The sequence below is a fragment of the Episyrphus balteatus genome, chromosome 1 (genome assembly GCF_945859705.1).
Source record: "Episyrphus balteatus chromosome 1, idEpiBalt1.1, whole genome shotgun sequence".
NCBI lineage: Eukaryota > Metazoa > Arthropoda > Insecta > Diptera > Syrphidae > Episyrphus > Episyrphus balteatus.
In genome coordinates, this window is record NC_079134.1 from 117,068,165 (window position 1) to 117,091,976 (window position 23,812).

At 31.6% G+C, this 23,812-nt stretch overlaps 1 protein-coding gene across 1 annotated transcript; it reads right to left on the reverse strand.

Annotated features, from left to right (window-relative positions):
* Positions 1–595: 595 nt before the first annotated feature.
* Positions 596–23,138, reverse strand: LOC129907534 (fork head domain-containing protein FD3). Its single transcript, XM_055983809.1, has 2 exons — positions 22,628–23,138; positions 596–4,147 (listed from the first exon to the last, which is right to left on the reverse strand). Exons 1-2 carry the CDS (start codon positions 22,840–22,842, stop codon positions 3,055–3,057), a joined length of 1,308 nt encoding a protein of 435 aa, XP_055839784.1. The 5' UTR covers positions 22,843–23,138; the 3' UTR covers positions 596–3,054.
* Positions 23,139–23,812: the final 674 nt, after the last annotated feature.

The window sequence follows — 23,812 nt, forward strand, 5'->3', positions numbered from 1 at the left end:
TGTAATACTTAATTAAAACTTTATTATTCCTCTTTATAATAAAACAGGTTTGCCATTTAAAATATTGCCGCAAGCAGAGCAGAGAAAAAATTACTAACAGTGACAGAAAAAAATATTAAAAATAACGCTAACACTTACAGTTTTGAATTATATCTTTTTTGAAAGCCAGAATTCCACACATAGTTATAAATTTTAAATGTAAATATTTCAAGCAATGGGTTTTGAAATAATTTATTTCAGCAAACATTTTTAAAGAAATTTGAAATCTTATATAGTTATCGTTTTAAGATTAAGTACCCCATCTTGCCCCTAGTTTCCCTACTATTTGGTATGCATATCACCCATTATCACGTTAAAAAAAATTGGTAGGGCTTTCAATTTAATAAAAACTATAATTTTTTTTTAATATAGTCATGTTTTTTTTATTTTATATCACATTACACATTGAACAAGTAAAAAATTTACACATTCAATATTTTTTTTTGAAGTAGAAGCTACAGGTTTTATTTTTACATATTACAGTTAAGGTTAAAAATAACATTTAAAATACATACATACAATTGCTCCAAAATAAGAGGAAAACTCCTGTATTCATGTCATTAATTTATATAATTAAAAAAATAATTAAAATAAAAAATAAACTTGTAGGAAGGTACTCACAAATATTTTTTTTTTTTCTTTTGGTTAATTCAATTTTCGCAAACATGTTTGATGTTTCATTACATGACAGTAAAATAAAGTAGATAAATTCTTGGTCTAAATAAATAAAAACATCACAATGAAAAAAAAAATACAAAATTTTTGGAAGTTTAGATACTTGGCTAAGTGACGAAATCAGACGTAATCTTAATCTTAATAAAATGCAATTAGTAAAGTATGTATATGTATGTGAAATATTTGTTTTATATCTTATTTAATTATCCTATATGTACAGTTTCCAAATACTTAATACAATATAAAACGGACGGCTTTTGAATATTTTATTTTTGTATCAGGTATTGACTTTGATTAATTTGCCATAAACGAGTTGTCTAAGAGGCAACAAAAGTCTTTGGTAGTTAGGTCCAGTCATTATAAACATTTGGAAATGCAAATTAACCGAGAGACCTAAACTTTTGATTTGACGTAGGGCAGGGGGCGCTAAGATAAGCTTAACTTTAAATTTTCGACCAAGATTTCCTATGAGCGTTTTTCGCCATAAAAAAAGGATAAAACCGTTTTTTGACAATTACTCAGTTATCCGACAAGATAGATTTTTCTGTTGTTTGTTTTATGTTGTACAATTTATGTACTGACCGTTATGCACCGTTATCGAGATATCGATCAAATGTCTTGCCTGAAACTTGTACAATGTACATTAGGGTGGTCCAATTTTTTGGTTTTTACATTTCCGTTGTTCCCCACTCAAAAATTGGTTGCATATGTGTTTAGTATTACACATGTGAAATTTCAGCTTTTTAGGTGAAGTGTAAGTGGGCGCTCAACAGGCTCAATGTTTTTGCTCAGATGCTGGTATAGCTGGGTCCTCATGCCTAGTAATTAACTCTTGTTTTGATTTATCAAGTGAATTAAGTTATGATGTGGTATCTAAAGTTTTTCATAAAAAACCAATAGTTAAGTGATATTTTCACAGATAATAATTTTTGTTCATTTAAATTCGTCTGTAAGTATTTTTTGCTTAAAGTTATCAAAACAGAATTAATCAATGAAATACGAGCTTAGTGACTCAAAACCAAAGAAACGTGAAAATCATTTACTTGGTTGTCGGGAACATGCGTGCTTATCATGTTTAATCCAAATTACAACCTCAAGCCAAGTCCTAATACGATATAATCAGATATTAAGGGTAAGGTAAGGGTAACAAAGTCTAATATTCCAAAGCTGATGAGCGCCCTCTTCCTTTTAGTTTTGAAGGCTTAAACTTTCAGCATATGTTGGTATTGATGTCTGTAGCAAAATAATGGGTGGGGAACTAATGAATTATATGGTTTATTTTTTTGCCTTATAACGTGGACCACACTAATGTACATCCTATACATTTTTTTAGTCATTGCAATTTTCTCAAAAACGGCTCTAATGATTTCGATTTAATTTGGTATTCGGAACGGGTTAAGCTATTTTAACAAACCTGAATTTTTTCTAAAATATATGTAGTCGGATAGTTGAAATATGGACTATGACTTGCGGTTTTAACGAAAACAAAAAAGTATCTTTATTTTGAATAATACTTAAACCTTTAAAATGATAAGAGATATCTGCCCGTAAATTGTTCCTTTGAGATATACGCAAATAAAAAACGTTTTACTAATAACGACAAATCCTTGTTTGCACTGTATCCGATCTTTTTGAGAAAAACTTCACTTAAAATGCAGGTTGGTAGAATACCTTAGAGCTTAGACCATTACGTATACAATATTAAATTGGAATCGTGAGAATCGTGTAAAGACCAAAGCATAGCTTTCTATGAACGTATCGGTATCAGAATTTTTGGGTAAAAAATGGGGTCTCCAGCCAAACATGAACCAATACATAATTTTTGTTTCCTACCATTTTTTCTTTTTAATATTTATCGATAATTCAGCTGTTCTGGCCTTTTGGTTTCTTTCCCTCTGTTATTATTTTAAATGAAAATATGTTTTCTTTGATAAGAATTTAGCAAGAATAAAAATAAAATTAAAAATTGGAACGACATAAATATCAAATAATTAAAAGTTCTATATCTATAAAAAATATAACAAATATAGTTCAATCCAAAGAAATTTGTATAATCAACATTTAAAGTCATTAAGTGCATTGCTCTATTGCTGAACACCTCCATGGCTGACGCCACTGCACAATATTGGCAAATTAACAAATTTCAATACCTTTCTTTTTCGAATCCGTTTATAGTTATTTAATCTAATTAGGAAAGGTGCATTTTAAACACTGTTACATATAAAATACTTCTATTATATACAATTGCAAATGCTTAAAAACTATCTTACGAAAATATTGCAACTAAATTTGTGTCTCCTTATACGAATTATTTAATGATTCACTAAAGTTAGAATAAAACTATGTTTCGCTGAACTCTGCTGCGTTGCCAATTAAGGTTTCTATACTGAAGTCTTTTGAGTGACTATGTTTCGTTTTGCTGTGATCAAAGTCTAGAGATAAAAAAGTTGGTTTAAAAATATTACGATTTGATGACTCCAAGGAACTCAAAATTTTATTCGAAAAATTGTCTTCGGGAGTCGTCGAAATTGAAAGTGAATTCTCGGACAGATTTGAATTTTCGAAGAGCAGCACATATGGATTTATGCTATTAGAAACTCTACTACATTTTTCATTGTTATTCATAAATTGACTGGATCTTTTAGTCTTCTTTTGCGCAGGTGCTTCTCGAGTTGAATCGGACTGCAATCTGTCGATTCGAGTGCACACAATGTCGGAAGAATCAGATTTATGTGATTCTTCCTGTTCACTTTCGACGTCAATTCTGTCGCAGGATATGTCTTCGATAGCATTGAAATTTTCATCGGGACTTTGTTGTTCGACATTTGCATAACCAAAGCCCATAGGTTGTTCAGTATGTTGTGGATAATCGCCTATTGTAGGAATTTTTCTGTATAAGCTGTTCAGATCGGAATTATTCATAATGTCATTTGGATTTTTAATATCTAAATTATCCGTCGTTCGCCGAAAACGCGCCACGTTTTGCCGAATTAATTCGATTTTATCTGTGTTATGATAGAATGGAGTTTCCAAGTTAGCGAAGAAATCGAACTTGTTATTTGGAGATGTTACATCAATTGCATCAGCCTGTGAATTAACTGATTCAAAAGGGTCGTGTGTATTTCCGAAGTTGGCAACATTGAAATGAACTGGCAGCACTGGAACGGGTTTTCTTATCCAAAACGGCGAAAATGGTCCAAAAACTGAGGGAAACGGAAACCGATGTGCAACTGGAGCTCTTTTATAACGCTTCCTTCTACGTAAAAAGCTTCCATTATCAAACATATCTTCGGCAAGGGGATCTAGTGTCCAAAAATTGCCTTTTCCTGGATTTCCTGGTTCTCTTGGAACTTTAATAAAGCAATCGTTTAAACTCAGATTGTGACGTATGGAGTTTTGCCACGCTGGAAACTTTTCTTTGTAGTATGCAAACCTAAAAATAAAAAGAAAAAAATAAAGACATAAGCAAAATTGTAACAGAAAGGTATAAAGAAAAAAGATAAACCAAATTTGTAAGTGTAACTGAATTCAAGAAATCGGATTATAGATTTAAATACGATTTATTTTGAAATATAAAATTGTTTTAATTGAAATTAAAGCCGGGATGGAATTTTGTACATCTATTTATGTATTATTAATTATTTTTTTATAAAGATAAATTTTAGGAGAGCATAATCTTGATTCTTTGCCCAAAAATCGAAGCTAGGACCATTCCTCTTCAGCATTTACACATCCGATCAGCCACAACCAGAATTGGGTCAGAATGTCCTGTTTGCGGACGACTCTCTCACGTACGCAACGTCTAAGTCACCTTAGCGGCAAGAATAGAAGAAGCCCACATAATATGACTACGAGTTTTATAAGCGTTGGGGCTTCAAAATCAAAACAGCCAAATCTCATCGAATATGCTTTAGGAGACTACAAGCCACCCCAGGAAATCCCAGAAGATAAGCTACTCAACTAATCGCAGCAAAAAATAATGTCAAATATCTAGGAATACAATTCGATGAGAAACACCGGTTTAACACTCAAGCAGCAGCTTCCTTAAAAAAAGCCAATTTTACATTTCATCGCACTCAGTATAGCGGTGTGTTAAAGAGCAGTGATCGCAGTGAGCAGCATAAAAAAGCAGCTATTAATATAGTTGCTATTTAATCACTCTTTAAATAGCATATAACGTTGCAAATCATTCCTTGCATTTCTTCCTGATTTGAAAGATGATCAGGGATCAAATTATTGCATCCGTTCACGAAACCTCAAATGAACGAAATACAATTACGTGATATGTTAAAATATTACAGCGATTGGGATGACGGCTTACGTTAGCAAACGGAACGAAATTTTTGGTAGAATCTGCATCTGCATAGGTTATATAATTGTGTGACAAATTTGACTTCGTCCACTCCTATGTGAGGATGGCCGAGCGGTCTAAGGCGCCAGATAATAATACAGTATTTTACGAATATAAGAAACACTTTTATAAGAAAACCTCGCTTATAAAAAACACAACCAAAAACACTGTGTTTTTCCCTATATTTACCTTTGAAAGTAATCGTATATAAGAAACTCGCACTTAAGAAAAACACTATTATAATAAACTTCTTTTCAATATCAATTTTTGCAATAAAAAAGAGTTCCTATAAGAAATTTAATTCATCGAGCAAACTTTTTCAAATCTTTTTTAAAGGCTTAACCAAACCGTAGGATATGCGGTAGCGGTACTGGTACTTGTATGAAAAAATTCTATACCTGAATATTGATATTCAAGTTTGGAATTTTTTTCATACAATAACCGTACCGCATACCATTGCGGTGTGGTCAAACCTTTAAAGTTTCTATAGTTAAAAAATATAAAATGAATTCTTGTATAATTAAGTACGTGGACTTATATTAGCCCTGCTCCTTTGGGAGGTAGCAAAGTACTACTAGCAGTTTACTAGCGATTTTCAATGGAACGCACTTTCAACGAATTCAATACAAATCGTATCTACTCGGGAAGAAGAGCAGGAGTAGATGATTGTACTAGATTAACCAAAACATCTACTATTAGTAGACTACTACCTCCAATGGAACAGGCGTCAGACACGAAGGGGTTAAGTCAGAAAAAGTAATTTTGCGGAAAATGAAAATTTAGTATCAATTTTTGAAAATTCAGGAACATTATCGGGGAGAGCACAATTACTTCTATTTATTTAATTCGTTAAATACTAACGTTACATCTTAATACTAAATTTATAAACTAAAAAAAGAAAAAAAAATATTAAATACAATATTATAAATAGGTATGTACATTAAAATTGTGCATTAAAAAAACTTTGTTTGAAACTCTTACTCTTAAAATTAACATTAAATGAAGAAATTATAAAATAGTATCTGTTGAAGACTGAAATCAGTTGATTTAAGGGACTATTTACACCATAATTTGTTCTGCTAAATATTGGACTTAAAATAATTTGTCTGCGTAAATTAGCTTGACTGTAGCTGAAATTAAGACGATCCAGAGCTGATGGAGATGTTATTGACCCATTTATTAATTTTAAAATAAAACATAACTGTAAATATTGTCTATGGCACGATAATAACGGAAGATTGATTAACCTCAATCTATTTGCGTACGGGGGAAGTGTATATCCTGGAGACCACGGGAGAAAACGTAGACAAAAACGCATGAACCTTCTTTGGATGCTCTCAAGGCGGTCTATGTGAACTGTGTAGTATGGTGCCCATATTACACAGCCGTATTCTAGAACTGGTCTCACAAAAGACACATAAAGTAGTTTTACGACGTAAGGATCCTGGAACTCACGAGCAAATCGTTTAATAAATCCTAAAATTCTATTTGCTTTTTTTACGATATAATTGTAGTGATCAATGAAAGCCAGTTTTTGGTCAAGAATAATTCCGAGGTCGGAAAAGAGGGATAATTTATCCAGTGGGAATGGGCGCATTCACAAACCTAGGTGCTACGTAGCGACTCGTTCTGATTGGCTGAAAATAGCTAAGAAATTAGTTGAAATTTCCCCTCCGACGTAGGTGAAAAATTTTCAGCTTCAAAGCTAGCTGACATTTCTCAGTCAGCTGTTTGATGGAAACAAATTCTATTTGAATTTTTAATTTGGTGGAATTGATGAAAAAAGCATATAAAATAAAATTAATTGTGTAGTATGTGAATATAAATCAGGAAATTGAGGAATTTCAAAGAAAAAAAGCCATTTAAACCACTCAAAACACATTTTTTTTTATTACATCTGTCACCTAGCTTTGTAGTGCAAATTCGCATTCCAAAAGCTAGTTGAAACTCGACTACGTAGCACCTAGGTTTGTGAATGCGCCCAATGTGTCCAACGTATAGTCATATGTCACAAAGTTCTTTTTGCGTGTAAAACACATTGTTTTACATTTGTCTAAATTTAATAAAAGACTGTTTTTATCACACCATTCTCTGAATGAATACAGATCACTTTGAAGATCTAAACAATCTCTTGTTGATGTTATTTTCTTAAAAATTTTTACATCGTCAGCGTAGATAAGTACAGATGAGTTTTTTAAAATTGAAGGCAAGTCATTAATATATAATATAAATAACAATGGACCGAGGTGGCTACCTTGGGGAACACCAGAATTAATAAAAAATTGATCAGAAAGTTCATTTCTGAAATTCACACTATAAGTTCTATTTCCTAAATAAGATGAAATCCATAATAAAAACGATTCGTTAAAACCCATAGCTCTTAGTTTAAGTATAAGTGTTTTGTGACAAAGCTTATCGAACGCTTTGCTAAAGTCGGTGAACACACAATCAACTTGTTTATGATCCTCAAACGCATCGAGGCAAAACGTAGTAAAATGGAACAAATTAGTTACTGTTGATTTATTTTGAATGAATCCATGCTGATTGTCACAGATAATGGATCTACAGTTAAAAGACAAGACTTCACATATAATGGACTCGAATATTTTTGGGATGACAGAAAGTTTTGCAATAGGACGATAATTGGTAATTTCATTCTTAGACCCTTTTTTGTGAACTGGTGTTATAAATGCACTTTTCCACAATATAGGAAATGTTGAGAAATTAATAGATATATTGAAAAGAACACAAAGAGGATAGGATAATTCTGACACACACTTCTTCAAAACACAAGATGGAACACCATCAGGGCCCGGACTGAAACAGTTCTCAAGATCATTAATTTTTTGAGTTATTGAATTTTCTTGAATGCCAAAATTGATCGAACTAAGGTGCGAAAAACTTAGGTTTGGAGAAAATGAATACGAGGGTTCTTGAGAACCAGTTAGTAAAAATGCTTCTTTAAAAAAATTTGCAAACATATTTGAAATCTCTCGCGAATCATGGCTTGAATTCTTATTAAAGCTCATAGAGTTAGGGTATCCGTCAACATTCCGTTTACTGCTCACAAAAGACCAAAAGTTTTTAGGGTCATGTTTTAACTCGTTTTGAATTTTAAATATATAATTTGTATACAATTCTTTGGAATAGTCAATAAACATAGTTTTTAGTTCAGAATATATCATAAAATCACCATAAGCTCGGGATGCACTATATTTTGCCCAAGATTTATTTCTTTTATTTTTTAAATTCTTAAGTTCAGTATTAAACCATGGTGCAGTTTTAAGACTTTCAAATGATTTACGAATCGGAATGGTTTGATAAAAGCAATCAAATAGAATGCTATAAAATTTAAAGCACATCTCGTTAATGTTACAATTTAAAAAAGTTTGATTCCAGTCCACATTACATAATAAGTTTTTTAGTTGATCGAAATTGCATTTTTTGTAATCAAATTTAAGTTTGTTATTTGATTTAAAAGAAAGATTGTTAATATTAATACTTAGAGATATGTCTAACGCTGGGTGATGTCGGTCTTCTTCTAAAAGTTTAGTATGAGCGGGAATTACAACCATGTCATTGTATATTGTGTTGGAGAAAAAAACCAAGTCCAGAATTTTATCAAAGCGATTTGTAATTCCATTGAATTGGCTGAGTCCGCATGAAGCTAAGCCATCGATAGTCGAAAATTCACTTGCGGATGAAGGGTTAGAAGGAGAGAAATAGTTGCATTCAGTAGAATTTGTCCATGTCAAGTTTGGAAGATTGAAGTCACCTAAGATTAAGAGCTCGTCACTTGGTTCCATTTGGTCATGTATGCTATCAATGCAGTTAATATAGTTTTCGTAGGTATAGGTGTTGGATCTCGGAGGTATATACAAAGATATAATGAAAAGGTATCCAGATTCCATTTTAATTTTAATGCTTATTATTTCAATGTCAGAGGAATCGTGATTATTGACTAATGTGCATACAAAAAAGTTTTTAATTGCTATGAGTATTCCGCCTCCAACTGTTTGCGAATCGTTCGAGTGTCTGTCACGCCTGAAGACTTGATAAGATGAATCAAAGAGCTCAGTGTCAAGAAATGTATTATTTAACCAAGTTTCAGTCAGAATAATTATATCATGTGGAAGATTATTGATATTTTTGTAGACCGTGTTGATCTTTGTCCTTAGACCGTTTACATTTTGGTAATAAATTAATACCTGTTGAAGCTGCTTTTTTGTTGCATTGTCCTGGTCTGCCGAAAAGGGTTCTGAATGGTAGATAGATTTGTTAATTTATTCTGAAACTCATGTACTATAGTTCCAATTGGCCAAAACGATGAAGAATTTAGTAAGTGAAGTAAAGAATCTGATACTCTAATTTTAAAAGATGCGTATTTAGAGTGATTTCGATGTAACATTTTCTCCACAATCGTATCTGATAATGATCCCAATTTACTCGTAATAAAGTTTTTTATATCGAGGGCATTCGTTGAGGGATGGAGCTTGGAAATAAATAGGGTTTTTTTTCCCTCCACAACTCTTAGACCCGATATAATTGGAGATACGTTCTCATTTATTTTGTTGGTAGTAGTTGGATTTAATCTTGTAGTTTTTTGTAATGATGTTGAAACATGCGTCTGTTGCGAAAATAGAGATGATGAAGCTAAATGAGATGATGATGTATAGTCTGTCGGTGTTATTGTTATTGATGAGGAGTGCGAAGAAAGTAAACTAGATGCAGACGTAGGTGCCGAGTTACATCTTGGTATAGAAGTACTGTCTTCTGTTGGTGTTGGAGTCGGCAATGTCGGTAGAAGCGATGCAGGAGTTGGTGCATGATAATTAAAGTTAAAAGTTGGATTTGGACTAGGAAGTGCGAAAGGAGTAAACATACAAGTTGCAGGCTTCTTCGTTATCGGCTTTTCACCAGATTTTTCATCATCACGGTCATTATTTTTCCGTTTAGTGAGTGTGACAGTATTTGACTGTATAACTAAATTATTACTTTTAGCTTTGCTTCTGGTTTGTCTATTCAGTAATTGTGGGGGAGAAATGATATTTTCAACCTTATCGGATAGAAACTTTAGTTGATTTTGTAAATTTTCCAATTGCTTAGTGTTATGCAGAACATCACGAACGATGTTTGTATATGCGAATGGATCGCACTCGTCACAGAAATAGTAAAACGATTTCCTTTTATCAAAAAGTTTTATGGTGCCATATGGCACATCAGCATCAATACATTTAACATGAAAATTCTTCCGACAATTCCCACTACACATAATGGAGTCAATCATGTAGTCGGTAATGTTATCACAAGATGCGCATTTAGTCATATTAACGATTTAACTTTTGTCTTTTTTTTTTTTTTTTTTTTTTTTTTATAACCAATTTATATATATTTGGAGAGTATTTTATAAATTTTGATTTTTGGCCAAATTTAAAAATGTTGTTTGCTACTGTACAGTATGGTGATTATCTGATTATTGTATTTTAAGGTGTGTGTATTTGCTTAAATTATTCAATCCCCATACCAAAATGATGTCGATGTTGATGTGGTGAGTAAATATATTCTCTTAGTTATAGGAATGGCCGTAAGATGTCAGTAAATATGAGTATTGTTGATGAGGTGAGAACTTATATACCCCTCGGTAGTGATTTTATATGTAAATAAATAAATAAATACCAAAAGAAATTTAGGTGAAGTACCAAAATGGGATTGCTTGGCAGAACACTACTAAAAATGACTCACCCAGAAGGTAAGACTGAAAGCAAGTTGTTTATATACGTGATATGTTGTTACTTGCTGTTCAGTCGGCAGATTGACAGGTTGAATGGTGATGGTATAGTTAGTATTTGTAGTTAAATTTCACAAGCACTCGGGTTTTGCAACATGTATAGAAATGAAAGCAATATTTTGGATTCAATGTATAGCATCAACTAGCTTCTTAGCAGAACATATACAAAAATGTTTCACTCACCGGGAAAGAAGGAAACAAAAATATAAAATTTAACGGGAGCAAATTACTCTGAGAGAAATCGAAGAAAAATGTAAAAAATAGTATACAGGGTGTCCCAAAAGTAATGGATCAAACGAAGTATGGTGATAGCTGAGGTTAGGGGCTCTCAGAATTGGGTAACTTGTTTATCCCGAATCATTACGGTTTTCGGTTAAATGCACTTTTTGTGAAAATTCCGAAAAACCTGACCTTGACCCAATTTTTTGATCCCCCTGTTCAAAATAGTTTTTTGTTTTTTTTTTTTGTTTACATTTTAACTTTCCTTAATAGTTGGGCAATTTTTCGGTAATATCCATTTTTTTTTATCTTTTACCATTCTCGTGCAAATCGGTGTTAAGTTTGAACTTTTTGTGAAATTCAATTTTTAACTAAAACTTCAGAGAAGAATCCCTTAAAAATAATGTATGGGCCGCTACTGGTTTGCCATTTTAAAAACTTGTCCTACATTTGCAGTTTTCAAAAAGGTACAAAACTTTCTAAAGTCACACTCTAATCAAAGGATATTAATATTTAAATCAACAGAAACAACAAATAAAAAAAACGATTTTATTCAAAAAAGGTGTTTATTATTACATTTTGTAAAGTAGTTTTTGAAGAAATTTTACAAATATTGCTCAAAATAACCTCCTTCCGCTCTTATGCAAGCTCGACAACGTTTTAAAAACTGGCGTTTAGGGTTTCTTGAGTATCCCGGATTCTGTATCCCTTCAGCCGCCGATATTGCCGCTGGCGAAGTTCATTAATGATAACTGTGGGATTCGCAAATTTGAAAAAGCGATAAACCACTTTGCTTAAAAAAACTTTTGACATTGAATAAAATGCCATTGTCTATTAGCTGCAATTTTATCAAAACAAAAGAAAAAGTGAAGAAATTTAAAACTGCTTCCACCAAAAAAAGTGAATAGTGTCGTTAATTAAAAATAAAAAAAAAAGTTAGAATGTCATACTCCCCAAGAGAATACGCTGTAATGCATTTCATATACGGAGAATATGGAGGTAACGCCAGAGCAGCAGCACGATCTTATGCGGAAAGGTATCCAAATGCTTCCCACCCAGACTATCGGGTTTTTATTAGGGTGCACAATGCATATTTAGAAGGGAGAACATTAGGCAGAGGTTCTAGAATAGGGAGAACTCGTAACAACAACGAAGAAGAAGTCTTGAGGAAAATAGAAAGGAATCCAAGCATTTCTGTTCGATCCATTCAAAGGATTACCGAAATTCCAAAATCAACAGTCCATCGAATTTTGAAACGGAATAACCTACACCCTTTCCATTTACAGCGCGTGCAGACCTTACTCCCTAGAGACTACCAACAAAGGCGGACATTTTGCCAAATTATGTTGGACAAAAATCGAGAAGATTCTGATTTTTTCAATAAAATCTTGTGGTCAGACGAATCTTCCTGCACTAAAGACGGCTACTTCAATATGCATAATTCGCACAGTTGGCAATTAGAAAATCCACACATGGTTCGAGAAAGTAATTCTCAGCACCATTTTAAAATTAATTTATGGACGGGAATTATTAATGGAAAAATAATAGGACCTTATGAACTACCAAGCACATTAAATAGTGCATTTTATTTAGACTTTCTAAACAATACATTGTTTTTTCTGTTGGAAGATGTGCCTCTCGCAATTATCCAGAATATGTGGCTGCAGCATGATGGCTGCCCAGCCCATTATGCCACTATTGTGCGACAGTTCTTAGACAGTGCCTACCCCGGTCGATGGATTGGACGTGGGGGAGCAATTGAGTGGCCTCCTCGGTCACCAGATTTAAATCCATTAGATTTTTTTTACTGGGGATGTCTCAAAGACAAAGTTTACTCAAAGCCCATTGCTAACATAAGTGAACTCCGCCAGCGAACAAGAACGGCTGCTGAACACATACAAGCCTCCGGATACACAAGACATCTTAAACGCCAATTTTTAAAACGATGTCGGGCTTGTATACAAGCGGAAGGAGGCCACTTTGAACAATATTTGTAAAATTTCTTCAAAAACTACTTTACAAAATGTAATAATAAACACCTTTTTTGAATAAAATCGTTTTTTTTATTTGTTGTTTCTGTTGATTTAAATATTAATATCCTTTGATTAGAGTGTGACTTTAGAAAGTTTTGTACCTTTTTGAAAACTGCAAATGTAGGACAAGTTTTTAAAATGGCAAACCAGTAGCGGCCCATACATTTTTTTTAAGGGATTCTTCTCTGAAGTTTTAGTTAAAAATTGAATTTCACAAAAAGTTCAAACTTAACACCGATTTGCACGAGAATGGTAAAAGATAAAAAAAAATGGATATTACCGAAAAATTGCCCAACTATTAAGGAAAGTTAAAATGTAAACAAAAAAAAAAACAAAAAACTATTTTGAACAGGGGGATCAAAAAATTGGGTCAAGGTCAGGTTTTTCGGAATTTTCACAAAAAGTGCATTTAACCGAAAACCGTAATGATTCGGGATAAACAAGTTACCCAATTCTGAGAGCCCCTAACCTCAGCTATCACCATACTTCGTTTGATCCATTACTTTTGGGACACCCTGTATATTCACTGAGAGGGATTTTGTTATATTTTATTGTCACAAGTTTTATTTATTTTATTAATTTTATCACACTAATATAGAGTGTACCACAAATTAAATTTAAACAGAATGTAGCAAAATAGTTTAATATTTAATAAATGAATTTTAAATTAAATGGGCGCAATAGAACTGGAAAAAATGGCAATTTACGGGAGCGAATTTGAACAGACGTCTGATTAAGTTAAAGCTTACTCGAGAGAGTAAGCGACTAGAATTGATAACGGTATTTTGTAGAGAAGTCTTTAACAAATTAGGTGACTTTTCTTATATTTAAAATAAATTTTTTTATTGTAGGCTTAAAGTCAGTTTTATTTAATTGTTATGCTGGTCAACAGAGAATATATCGAAGTTCTATATTATATGTTCCACAACTTTCGAAAAGACTAGCAAATGCTCCAATAAGAGATAAGGAAAATATAAAAATAGCTTTCAAATCTTCCACTTCCAATACACTCAAAAAAAATGTATTTACCAAACTTAAAGACGAAACAAAAAAAGTAGACAAATCGGACGTGGTATACCAGATTAACTGTTTAGGTGGAAATAATACTTGTTCAAAAGTCTGTATTGGAACATCGAAACAAAAACTTAAAAACAGGATATCCGGACACAAATCAGATGTGAGAACCGGTAACTCACAAAAAACGGCGCTAGCTATGCATTGTTTAGAAGAAGACCACAGGCCAGATTTTGATAATGTAAAAATCTTACAACAAGAAAATCATTATTCTAAACGTATGCTATTAGAAATGCTGCACATTCAAAAGAACGAAAATGTTGTCAACAGAAGATCGGACTGCGATGGTCTTAGTATTATATACAGTCATTTAGCTAAAAGTTAAAAAACCTCACTTATGTATTTTTATTACTAAATTTTGAGTTTGTTTTCATTTTAAATATTTTGCTTATTTTGTAAAAATCATAAATTATTTTGTTTTAATCAAATATTGTTTATATTTTGTAAGTTTTCCAATTTTGTTATTTATAAATTTTATTAATTATTTAAAATTTTTACTTAAAGGCCTGATGATGGGGATAACCATCCCTGAAACGTTGCGCCAAAAAATAAAAGATAACAATTAAATAAAACTGACTTTAAGCCTAAAATAAAAAAATTTATTTAAAAAAAAAATTTATTTTGTAGAGAAGTTCAATACAATCATTTCTATGAATGAGTTTTACTTTACTCTAATGTTAATCCCACACATTAAATGTACAAATTAGCTACATAAGTTGCTTTGGGAACATTTATCTACTGTTTAGTACATAAGGCTGCTTTGAACTACTTTTTCAATAGAGAAATTGAAAGCAATTTAAGTACTAAGCAGTTGATAAATATTTCCAAAGGAACGCAGCTATTTTATTTTAATTTGACTTTTCGATCTAGCATAATCATAAAAATACGCGGATCGAAATATCGACGCGGTTTGAATGATCTTTCAATCCGTTCATATAAACATAGTCATTCGACTGCATTCTGCATAGAAACGCGATGTGACTGGAATGGCTTGGCGTCGTAAAATTTAACAGTTATAATATTCCGTTAATTCTTTGGTGTTTAGCCATTTCATTTGTCTTGAATTCTTGATTCATTTTTCATTCTGCGTATAACTTTCGGTGGTGCATTTGATCTGTGTGTGATCTGATCTTAAAATATTAAGTCATAAACTATTATTCCAAAATTGAAATGAATTTAAAAAAAAATTGTAAAAAAATTGAAACTGTCTTTGGAAAACTCCACCAATAAGTTTATAAAATTAAAAAACATGGTGCAGACTGGATATGGATACCAATCCAATATGGAAGAAGTACATCAGGTAAGCGTGATAAACTCCTTGAAGTTTACCACTTTTTTAGCCATTTTCCAAGCTTGAATGTGCAATGGTATTAAATTAATACTACATTTTTATTTAAGTTGAAACTAATCTTCTAACTTCAAGAAAAAAAATGTACATATTTAGTTATACCATTGCACATTAAAGCTTGGAAAAATGTTAAAAAAGTTGGTACGACTTTCATATCACTGCCCTGGAAAGAGTTTGAAAAAAACTCAAGCAAGTGTTCAAATCGACGGACACAGATTCCATGCAACTCCTTGGTATTGGGGTACCTATGTGATTTTCATGTTGTTAGCGTAGGTATGTTTAAATATTTCTTTAAAGTCAATATTTGGTCCAGTAGCATTTCAATTTGAAGACTGCTTAGCAGGGATGGGACTTTGCTGCAGTTGCAGTATATCTACTGCATTCTTTTCAAGAAACAAATCTACTGCCTTTAAATAAAATCTACTGCACTTTTTGTTTTAAAATAAATCAGCGGGTTTCATTTGAACAAGATTTCACCCGAAAAATTTCAATTTTACTTTTACCCTATTATAAGTTCCGTGCGCAAAGTTGTTCACGTTCAGAAAACTCCGCGTAGTTTGAACTTTTTTTTCAAGTAGTGAGTGAGGTAGTCGACAGGTCTTTTCTAACTAAAATTTTAGTGACGCACAAGGAACTAGTTTTGCCGAAAATAAAAATTCCATTCGGGGGAAACTTACAATATATTTTTAATTTCTATGCGAACAAAAATGTTTCGGGTTGAAAATTTCCACGTGAATCTCATGTAAAAATGTTATGAACATATTATTTTTGTTTGGTCGTATTTCTGATTGCAGTCAATGCATTCATTTTTCTTTTGTTCTGTTTTTGTTATATTTTCTTAAAAGAAATAAATGTTAAGTTTTTGTTAATTTTTATGAAATTTTATACAAATATAAAAATCTACTGCGTTATTTGTTCAAATCTACTTCGACATTTTTTTCAAAAAGTCCCATCCCTGCTGCTTAGGCATCGACAAGGCAAGGACTTTGTCAAATTAAATTAAATAGAACTAGGAACATGGTCCTAGTCAATTTTCAAAGCTCCCACATGTCTGCAAAAGATGGCATACAAATTATAAACCGTGATCAAGTCGGAAGATTATGACAAGATATAACCAATCACCTTATACGATTCCACCCAAGGTTTTGTCTTGTCGATTAAACCCATTTCAGATTTGAAACGAATTTGTATATTTTTTTCACGTTTCCATCAAAACCTTATCGTTTTCACTTCTTATAGCCCATTGCCGTACATCAAGTCTGTAAGCTATATGTAAAATACTCTCAATAGCTTTAATCCAAGCATGATTTGACAAACCATATTCATAAAACTCCATTTTTGGTGTTCTGTTACAATTTGGTTCACATCGCTTGGCTTGGCACCGCAAATGTAGCAAGATTAAGTTGACCGGTAAGATGTTAAAAAGTTCGCAGTTTTTCCGTCTATCATGGTGAACACAAATTGATATTTTTACCACCAACTGATATTTCCAAGTCCTCAATATTACTTATTTCATTTCGAACTGATAAATATAAATTTAAATGGGCGGCATAAGCGTGTTAAACATGGATTGGGATTCTGCCATATAATATTTCTTTCATCCGACATTCATCTTAATTGAATCGGAACAAACGAAATGAAAAACAAGTATTCATCTGTAGAAGATTGATTTTCAAATCTTTGCTTAAAAGTACTATGGGCTGAGCTTTCATCCCCACTCCATTTGCATATTAAAAGAAGTGACGAACTGTCCACTTTTGCGACCACAGAATAAGAAGAAGAGACTCGAATTCGCCATGCAACACAAAAACTGGACTATTGATAAATGGAAAGAGGTGCTATGGTCGGACAAATCAAAATTCGAAATATTTGGATCGCATCGTCGACAATGTTTGCCGTAAAGTAGTGAACTCCTTAAAATTGATGGCATAGTGAAAAAAGAAAAGATTATCATTGTATTCTACAATGGCCCCAAACACACTTCTAAAAATGTATTTAGGTTAATATTTAGAACATATTCCAACGTATTCCAAGTACCGGTAGTGTATTCATTGACATTTAATAAAATAATTTTTCTTACTACTAACTATATAATAATTGCCAAGCAGTTTATAATAAAAAAAGGACTTTTTAAATCATATTTTTGGATTTTTAAAATTTTGAAGAGAATCATTTTTTCCTAGATACCATTTGAATTCTCTTCCTTCGTATTTGCATTTTCTTGTCGTTGATTTATCTTTTGGATGTACAATGCAAATAATCATTTCTTGTTCAATTTTCATTAAAAAATTGCGGTTTTATTGACTTAAGGCCCTTACAGCAAGAATCCATGGGCGGCCGGCGGGAACCCCAGACATTGTAAGAAAAATTCTCAGGTAAGTTTTCAGCTGTTATCAATGAAAAAAGTTGATAAATTCAGGGTTAATCCAATACTGTGTCACTTTGTTGTATCCTCATTCAAGCCTGAATGTTTTTTTAATAATTATCTATTATAATAGAAGAATGGTTAATGTTTCATAAATTAATTTGTCAACAAGCCCAGCCACGTAAAAACAAAATATAAAGAGGTTTCTTAGAAAAAAGTAGTTTTGGTTTTTTGTTAATTTCTTGAAAATGACATTTTTGGGTCCGGTTTTCTGTTTTTATTTAAAAACAAATAAGAGCATTGAATTTTAAAAACTAATTAATACTTATTACATACAATTTTGAAAAAAAAATCTCCCATACGATTTTTTTCTTTTCTCGAACCAGCTACACGCTCTAGCTTTTTGGCACATTGCTCCTGAATCACCCTGTATATTGCACCGAATATAAAAAATTGATTTTTTGTTCAGAGTTTCCAAACTTTTGACTGGGATTTTATATTAATTTGATATCAAAGTTTTGTTCGTTGACAAATCTTGAATGCATTATTTCGAAACCCTTTAGTTTCATTATCAGCATTACTGAAGTTGAAAAATCAAATTAAGGTGACTCTTTATAACTTTCAATTCAATTGTGGATACTTCACCAATAGATGGAAATTTGTGGTACTTTTTGGCAATTAAATTAAGTAAGACCTCATTAACACAACGACTGAGTAAACATTTTATGCTTTAAACAACAACAAACGATAAATTTTATTTATTGTAAATTTTATTTTATGTATAAGTTTAGAAAAAAAATTTCTCTATAAACCAACAAATAAAAAACTTTTGTTTATCCTTAGCAATCTTTTGTTGTTGTTTCCCGTGTAAAATTTTACTGAGCTAGTAACTTGTTTGTATATCTTTCTCTCATTTTTAAAAAAGTATTCTAGTCAAAAAGCTTGATCAAGCTTTAGCTTTTCACCAAGTTTTAAAAACAAATACACTCAAATAATATTTTATATTATATTTCCGTAAGGTAGGTCTTCGATCACATAAATCCAGTAATTTTTCGAAAAAAAGCTCTTTTGACAAACAATTTAAATTTCAAAATACATAGTCCCTCGATAATGTGAATTACCGATAAAGCGAATTTCTCTAAAATATGAATCGCCAAAAATTTTCCTTGTCATCTCTGTAATGTGAACTTCGAAAATTTTATTTTAAAGATTCTTATGATTTTTTTTCAGTTTTTGTGATGGAGTGTACTCCTTATTACTTGTATTTTATTGATTTTTTTCTTAATTCAATAAATGCTTAAACTGAGCTAAAAAAAACTGAGACATTCATTGGTTTAAAGAATGTTTTAATCAGTTAAATGACAATTGGAAAAAGTTTCAGTAATGTGAATCCCTCTAAAATCCGAAAACCCCTTGTTTTAATTAGTTCACATTATCGAGGGACTACTAATATCAAGAAATCATCATCAAAATTTATACCCCACATTTAAAAACAGCGGTAAGTAAAAATATAACATTTTAAAATATTTTAGAGTTTAGACCATTTTAATAAATTACACTGTGATAGTTCGATTTTGCAACAGAAGCGAGACACATCGATTCTAGTTAATTCGAGTATGCTGAATTCAGTGGTGGCAACCGTTTTGAAAGTTTGGCTCAGGTTTTCGAGATATTTCGAAAATAAAATCTTAGGTCGGGACTATTAAAATACTGATAATTTCGAATAATTAAGTTTTTTTATGCAGTTTTTAGTTTAGAGAAAAGCTATTCCTGTATATAGCTATATGTTTAACACTATTCCAACCTAGATTGTTATGTTTCGGTCGCTTACAAAGCATTTTATAAACATAAACTTCACTTTTTCAAGTTTTTTTTTATTTTGTTGACTTTCAAAGCCTTTAATATGGATGCAATTTGAGTTTAACATTGATTCGGGATATTTTATATTATTTCCATAGCATATAATTCCAAAAATGAATAAAATACTGCAAACCTGAAAAAGTTCACTAGTGAAAATCAGCCTACTAAGCTACGGAAATGTATCAAAACCTGAACTTAAGATTAAGTTAAGATAGTTTTTGGATTTTCAGCTTAAGCTTAAGATATGTCAGATAATAAATGAATTAAACAGTTTTTGGAAGAACAAAAAACGTTCTTATATACTTACATCATGCCGGGATAAAAGCAGTCAAAATAACGTTTTTTGCCTTTTATAACTGTAATATTAAAAAAAAAGGAAGTCAAATAAATATTTATTGCTTCGGATTCGAGTTCAGCACTCCTTTCAACTTCAGAAAAGTACATTTTGGTTCTTGTGGCAAAAAAAAAGTTTAATTTTGCTTACCAGTGTTATTTAATACATTTCCTTAGCTTAATAGACTGATTTTCACTAGTGAACTTTTTCAGGTTTGCAGTATTTTATTTATTTTTGGAATTATATGCTATGGAAATAATATAAAATATCCCGAATCAATGTTAAACTCAAATTGCATCCATATTAAAGGCTTTGAAAGTCAACAAAATAAAAAAAAACTTGAAAAAGTGAAGTTTATGTTTATAAAATGCTTTGTAAGCGACCGAAACATAACAATCTAGGTTGGAATAGTGTTAAACATATAGCTATATACAGGAATAGCTTTTCTCTAAACTAAAAACTGCATAAAAAAAACTTAATTATTCGAAATTATCAGTATTTTAATAGTCCCGACCTAAGATTTTATTTTCGAAATATCTCGAAAACCTGAGCCAAACTTTCAAAACGGTTGCCACCACTGAATTCAGCATACTCGAATTAACCAGAATCGATGTGTCTCCGCTCTGTTGCAAAAAAAAAGTTCTAAAAACTATCACAGTGTTATTATTTCACATAGCTTTCTTTCATAATAGTTATATTTAAATTAACCCTGCTTATTTAGTTTGTTGTTGAAGAATGGATCCTGAAAGAACTTGGAATGATCTGTTAAATAGAATTGAAATTTTAAATTTCTCCATGAAAAAAATTATATTGCAGAAGCTGACGATCCAGCCTTTGATAACCACCATTAAGAAAAATCCGAGACTCTTGGATAAAAGGCAAAATGACTTTAGAGACTCGCAAAAGTAACTTCTTGGGTTAGTTTTCGTTGCATTTTTAAAGGCGTCCAAAACTCGCACTACATATATTAAAAATGCGGTTTGGTACATTGTGTTATGTATATTTATATCGTTCTCGTTTGAAATATTTTTATACATATACGTAATGTTAGATAATTTCTGAATTAAAAAAAAATAAAACATTTCGATTTTGGTTCGCATACCATTTTAATGACTTGGAAGATTCCCTCTAGGTCGAATTTCTCTATAACTCGAATTTTTTCACCATTTTAAAATGAAACCGCCTAAGGCGAAAATATTCGACTTACATAGATCGAGTCGACTGTAATTTGTTTACTTTTTCAGTTTTTTTTTTTTAATTTGAAATTTCAAAACTTCAAAAACAAAAGAGCGTTTTTAGTTAATTTTTTTTTCAATAGATGTCAGGTAAATATACATGTGATTTTTATATTTTGAACTTTGTTTACTTTTATGTACTTTTTTTGTGAATTACAAACGACTTTACCAAAAAAATGGATAAAAAACAAGTTTTGTGTTTTATTAAAATTCTTTAGGCTATAAAATTGTAATGTAAATTTGTTGAAAGATAATATGATTTTCGGTTCATAGAATACAAAAAATAAAGAAAGCACAGACAGCGACAGTGGTAACTTTTAAGGAGATTTCGATGTACGAAAAAATGTTTATCATCCGCGTGACAATTATAGTTTTGACAAATACTTAAAATTCAATGAACGACTGCAACTTAGTAGTTGCAGAAGTCAAAGGAAATATTATTGACAGCAGCTTTTAAAAACTTTAAATTAGCTGGACAACGAAGAGCAAAATTATAGAGTTGGGATTTGCATAGTACTGATAAGTCTACCATGTGATATTAAAATATCTAATATGATATTCCACTCAATAATTTTCATCACGAGTGGTAAAATGATCGGAAAACTTTCAAAATTATATTTTTTCCTGTCCCTAATTAGAGAAGCCAATAGCCAAAGCATTTGTTTGTTTTCGTTATTCTTGTCTTTTACGGCGCAAAGCAAAAAATTTTGATTTTAATTTGTAAACTATAGACTAGGGACCATTACCGGTCTTTCTATTTTTATAGCTTACGTCAAACACCAAAAGCCGTCGCTAAATTTTCAATATTGTATTAAGTTAATCACCCGTCCCCAACAGGTATTCCATACAATGTACGAGTGTTTAAAAAAAAAACTAAGGATAAAATAAGGTGCCATAAAATTTTCAAACGATAAAAAAATTTACGTTAAGATCCAATTCGATTTAAAATTGTCAGTTTGGAAACTTATTTCGGAAATTCCATATCAGTTATTTCACATCTCGTATAAATTCCAAGAGTTCTTGAAGATACACAATTAAACTGCATTTGTTAGTAAAACTTAAAATTTTATATATCCAATCCGAATCTGAGTTTTCAGCGACACAAAACACATAATGAAAGTAGGCATTATTAGCAAAAACCCTTGCAATCTATTGTCCAACTTTTGAAAAGAAAAATAAAATGATTCAACGCGAACCGAGAGAAAAATCCAACTAACATTTATTTAGTGGTGGTAATTGTGAAAATTATTTGCATAGGTAGGTAGGTAGGTGCCTACGTTTTAGTTAATAAATCATCTTCACTCACCTCGTCATTATAAAATCACATATTCCACTTAGGGTTAATTTTTTATGCGGCGACTGTAAAATTGCCATGGTAATGAGAGCAATATAGGAATAGGGCGGTTTAACTAAGGGCGCATGAGACTTATCCTCACTTAAGTTTGTATTGGTTGACGCCTGGCTGTTAAGGGCGGGCCGTAGATCTAAAGGAGGCGGAGATAAGGATGCCGATGAGAGCATTTCAAGATATACTCCACAGCGGGATAAAACTTTTTTTTTATTCAAAATTAATTAATATAGTTTTGCGATTTAGATTTTGTTAGCAGAGTAGGTGTATGTATGTTATTTCAACAAATTATTATTAGTTTTCAATTGTTTATTATTAGGAACTATTAAAATATATTTTTAACTTTGTCACTTATAATTTGTTTGCCACACTTTTGATTACAAACACTGCTATTTTTTTTTGTATAAATAATATCGTTATATTATTTTATTCTTTGTTTGTTTAAGAATATTTTTTTTTCGACACAGCAAATTCGCAAAATTAAATCAACACGCAGCAAATTGCAAAATTTACTTATGTATATATAAATATTTTTATGCCTTTATCACTTTTAATAGCTTACAAGAGTAAGTTACACTGGTGAAATTCTTGCGTCTGATTTAAACAAAATCTTTTTACGAAATGTTCACTGAAATGAAACGAAAATCTCTCGCCCAAAATTTTATTTCTACACAACTCAAACATTTATTTATCGAAACCACTGTCTCTAGATAAGGAAAGTAGTATTCGGCTAGTAACTGGTGTGAATGAATACAGAGTTGGGTTATTTGAAGGGATGACGATTACGTAAACAAAATATTTTAGAGGATGCCATAAAATGGTGTTCTATGAATATAAGATTTGTTTTTCTATTGTACATCAAAAGGGGATGAAAATTTGCTAATGGGTAGGACATGCTATACTTGTTATATACCTTCTCATTCCTATGTGAATTTGGTGCTTCAACGGCATCTGTGTAGGTATATAGAGGTGGATATGGATAGGTAGTATAACGAAAGGACGACATCGAGTTTATCTATACACACACCTACTGTGCTATTGCTACTACTATGCTACTGCTATGCCACCTATGCCGTGATGATGTTGATGATGCTCTCTTCCTACATACTTTGCTTTTGCTATTGCTATTGCTTTGCGCCATCA

Coding starts and splice junctions, on each gene's coding strand:
- LOC129907534 (XM_055983809.1), bottom strand. CDS start 22,842: ATGCTCTCATCGGCATCCTTATCTCCGCCTCCTTTAGATCTACGGCCC. Junction 4,148..22,627: donor TGTGATTTTATAATGACGAG/GTGAGTGAAGAT, acceptor TTTTATTTTTAG/GTTTGCATACTACAAAGAAA.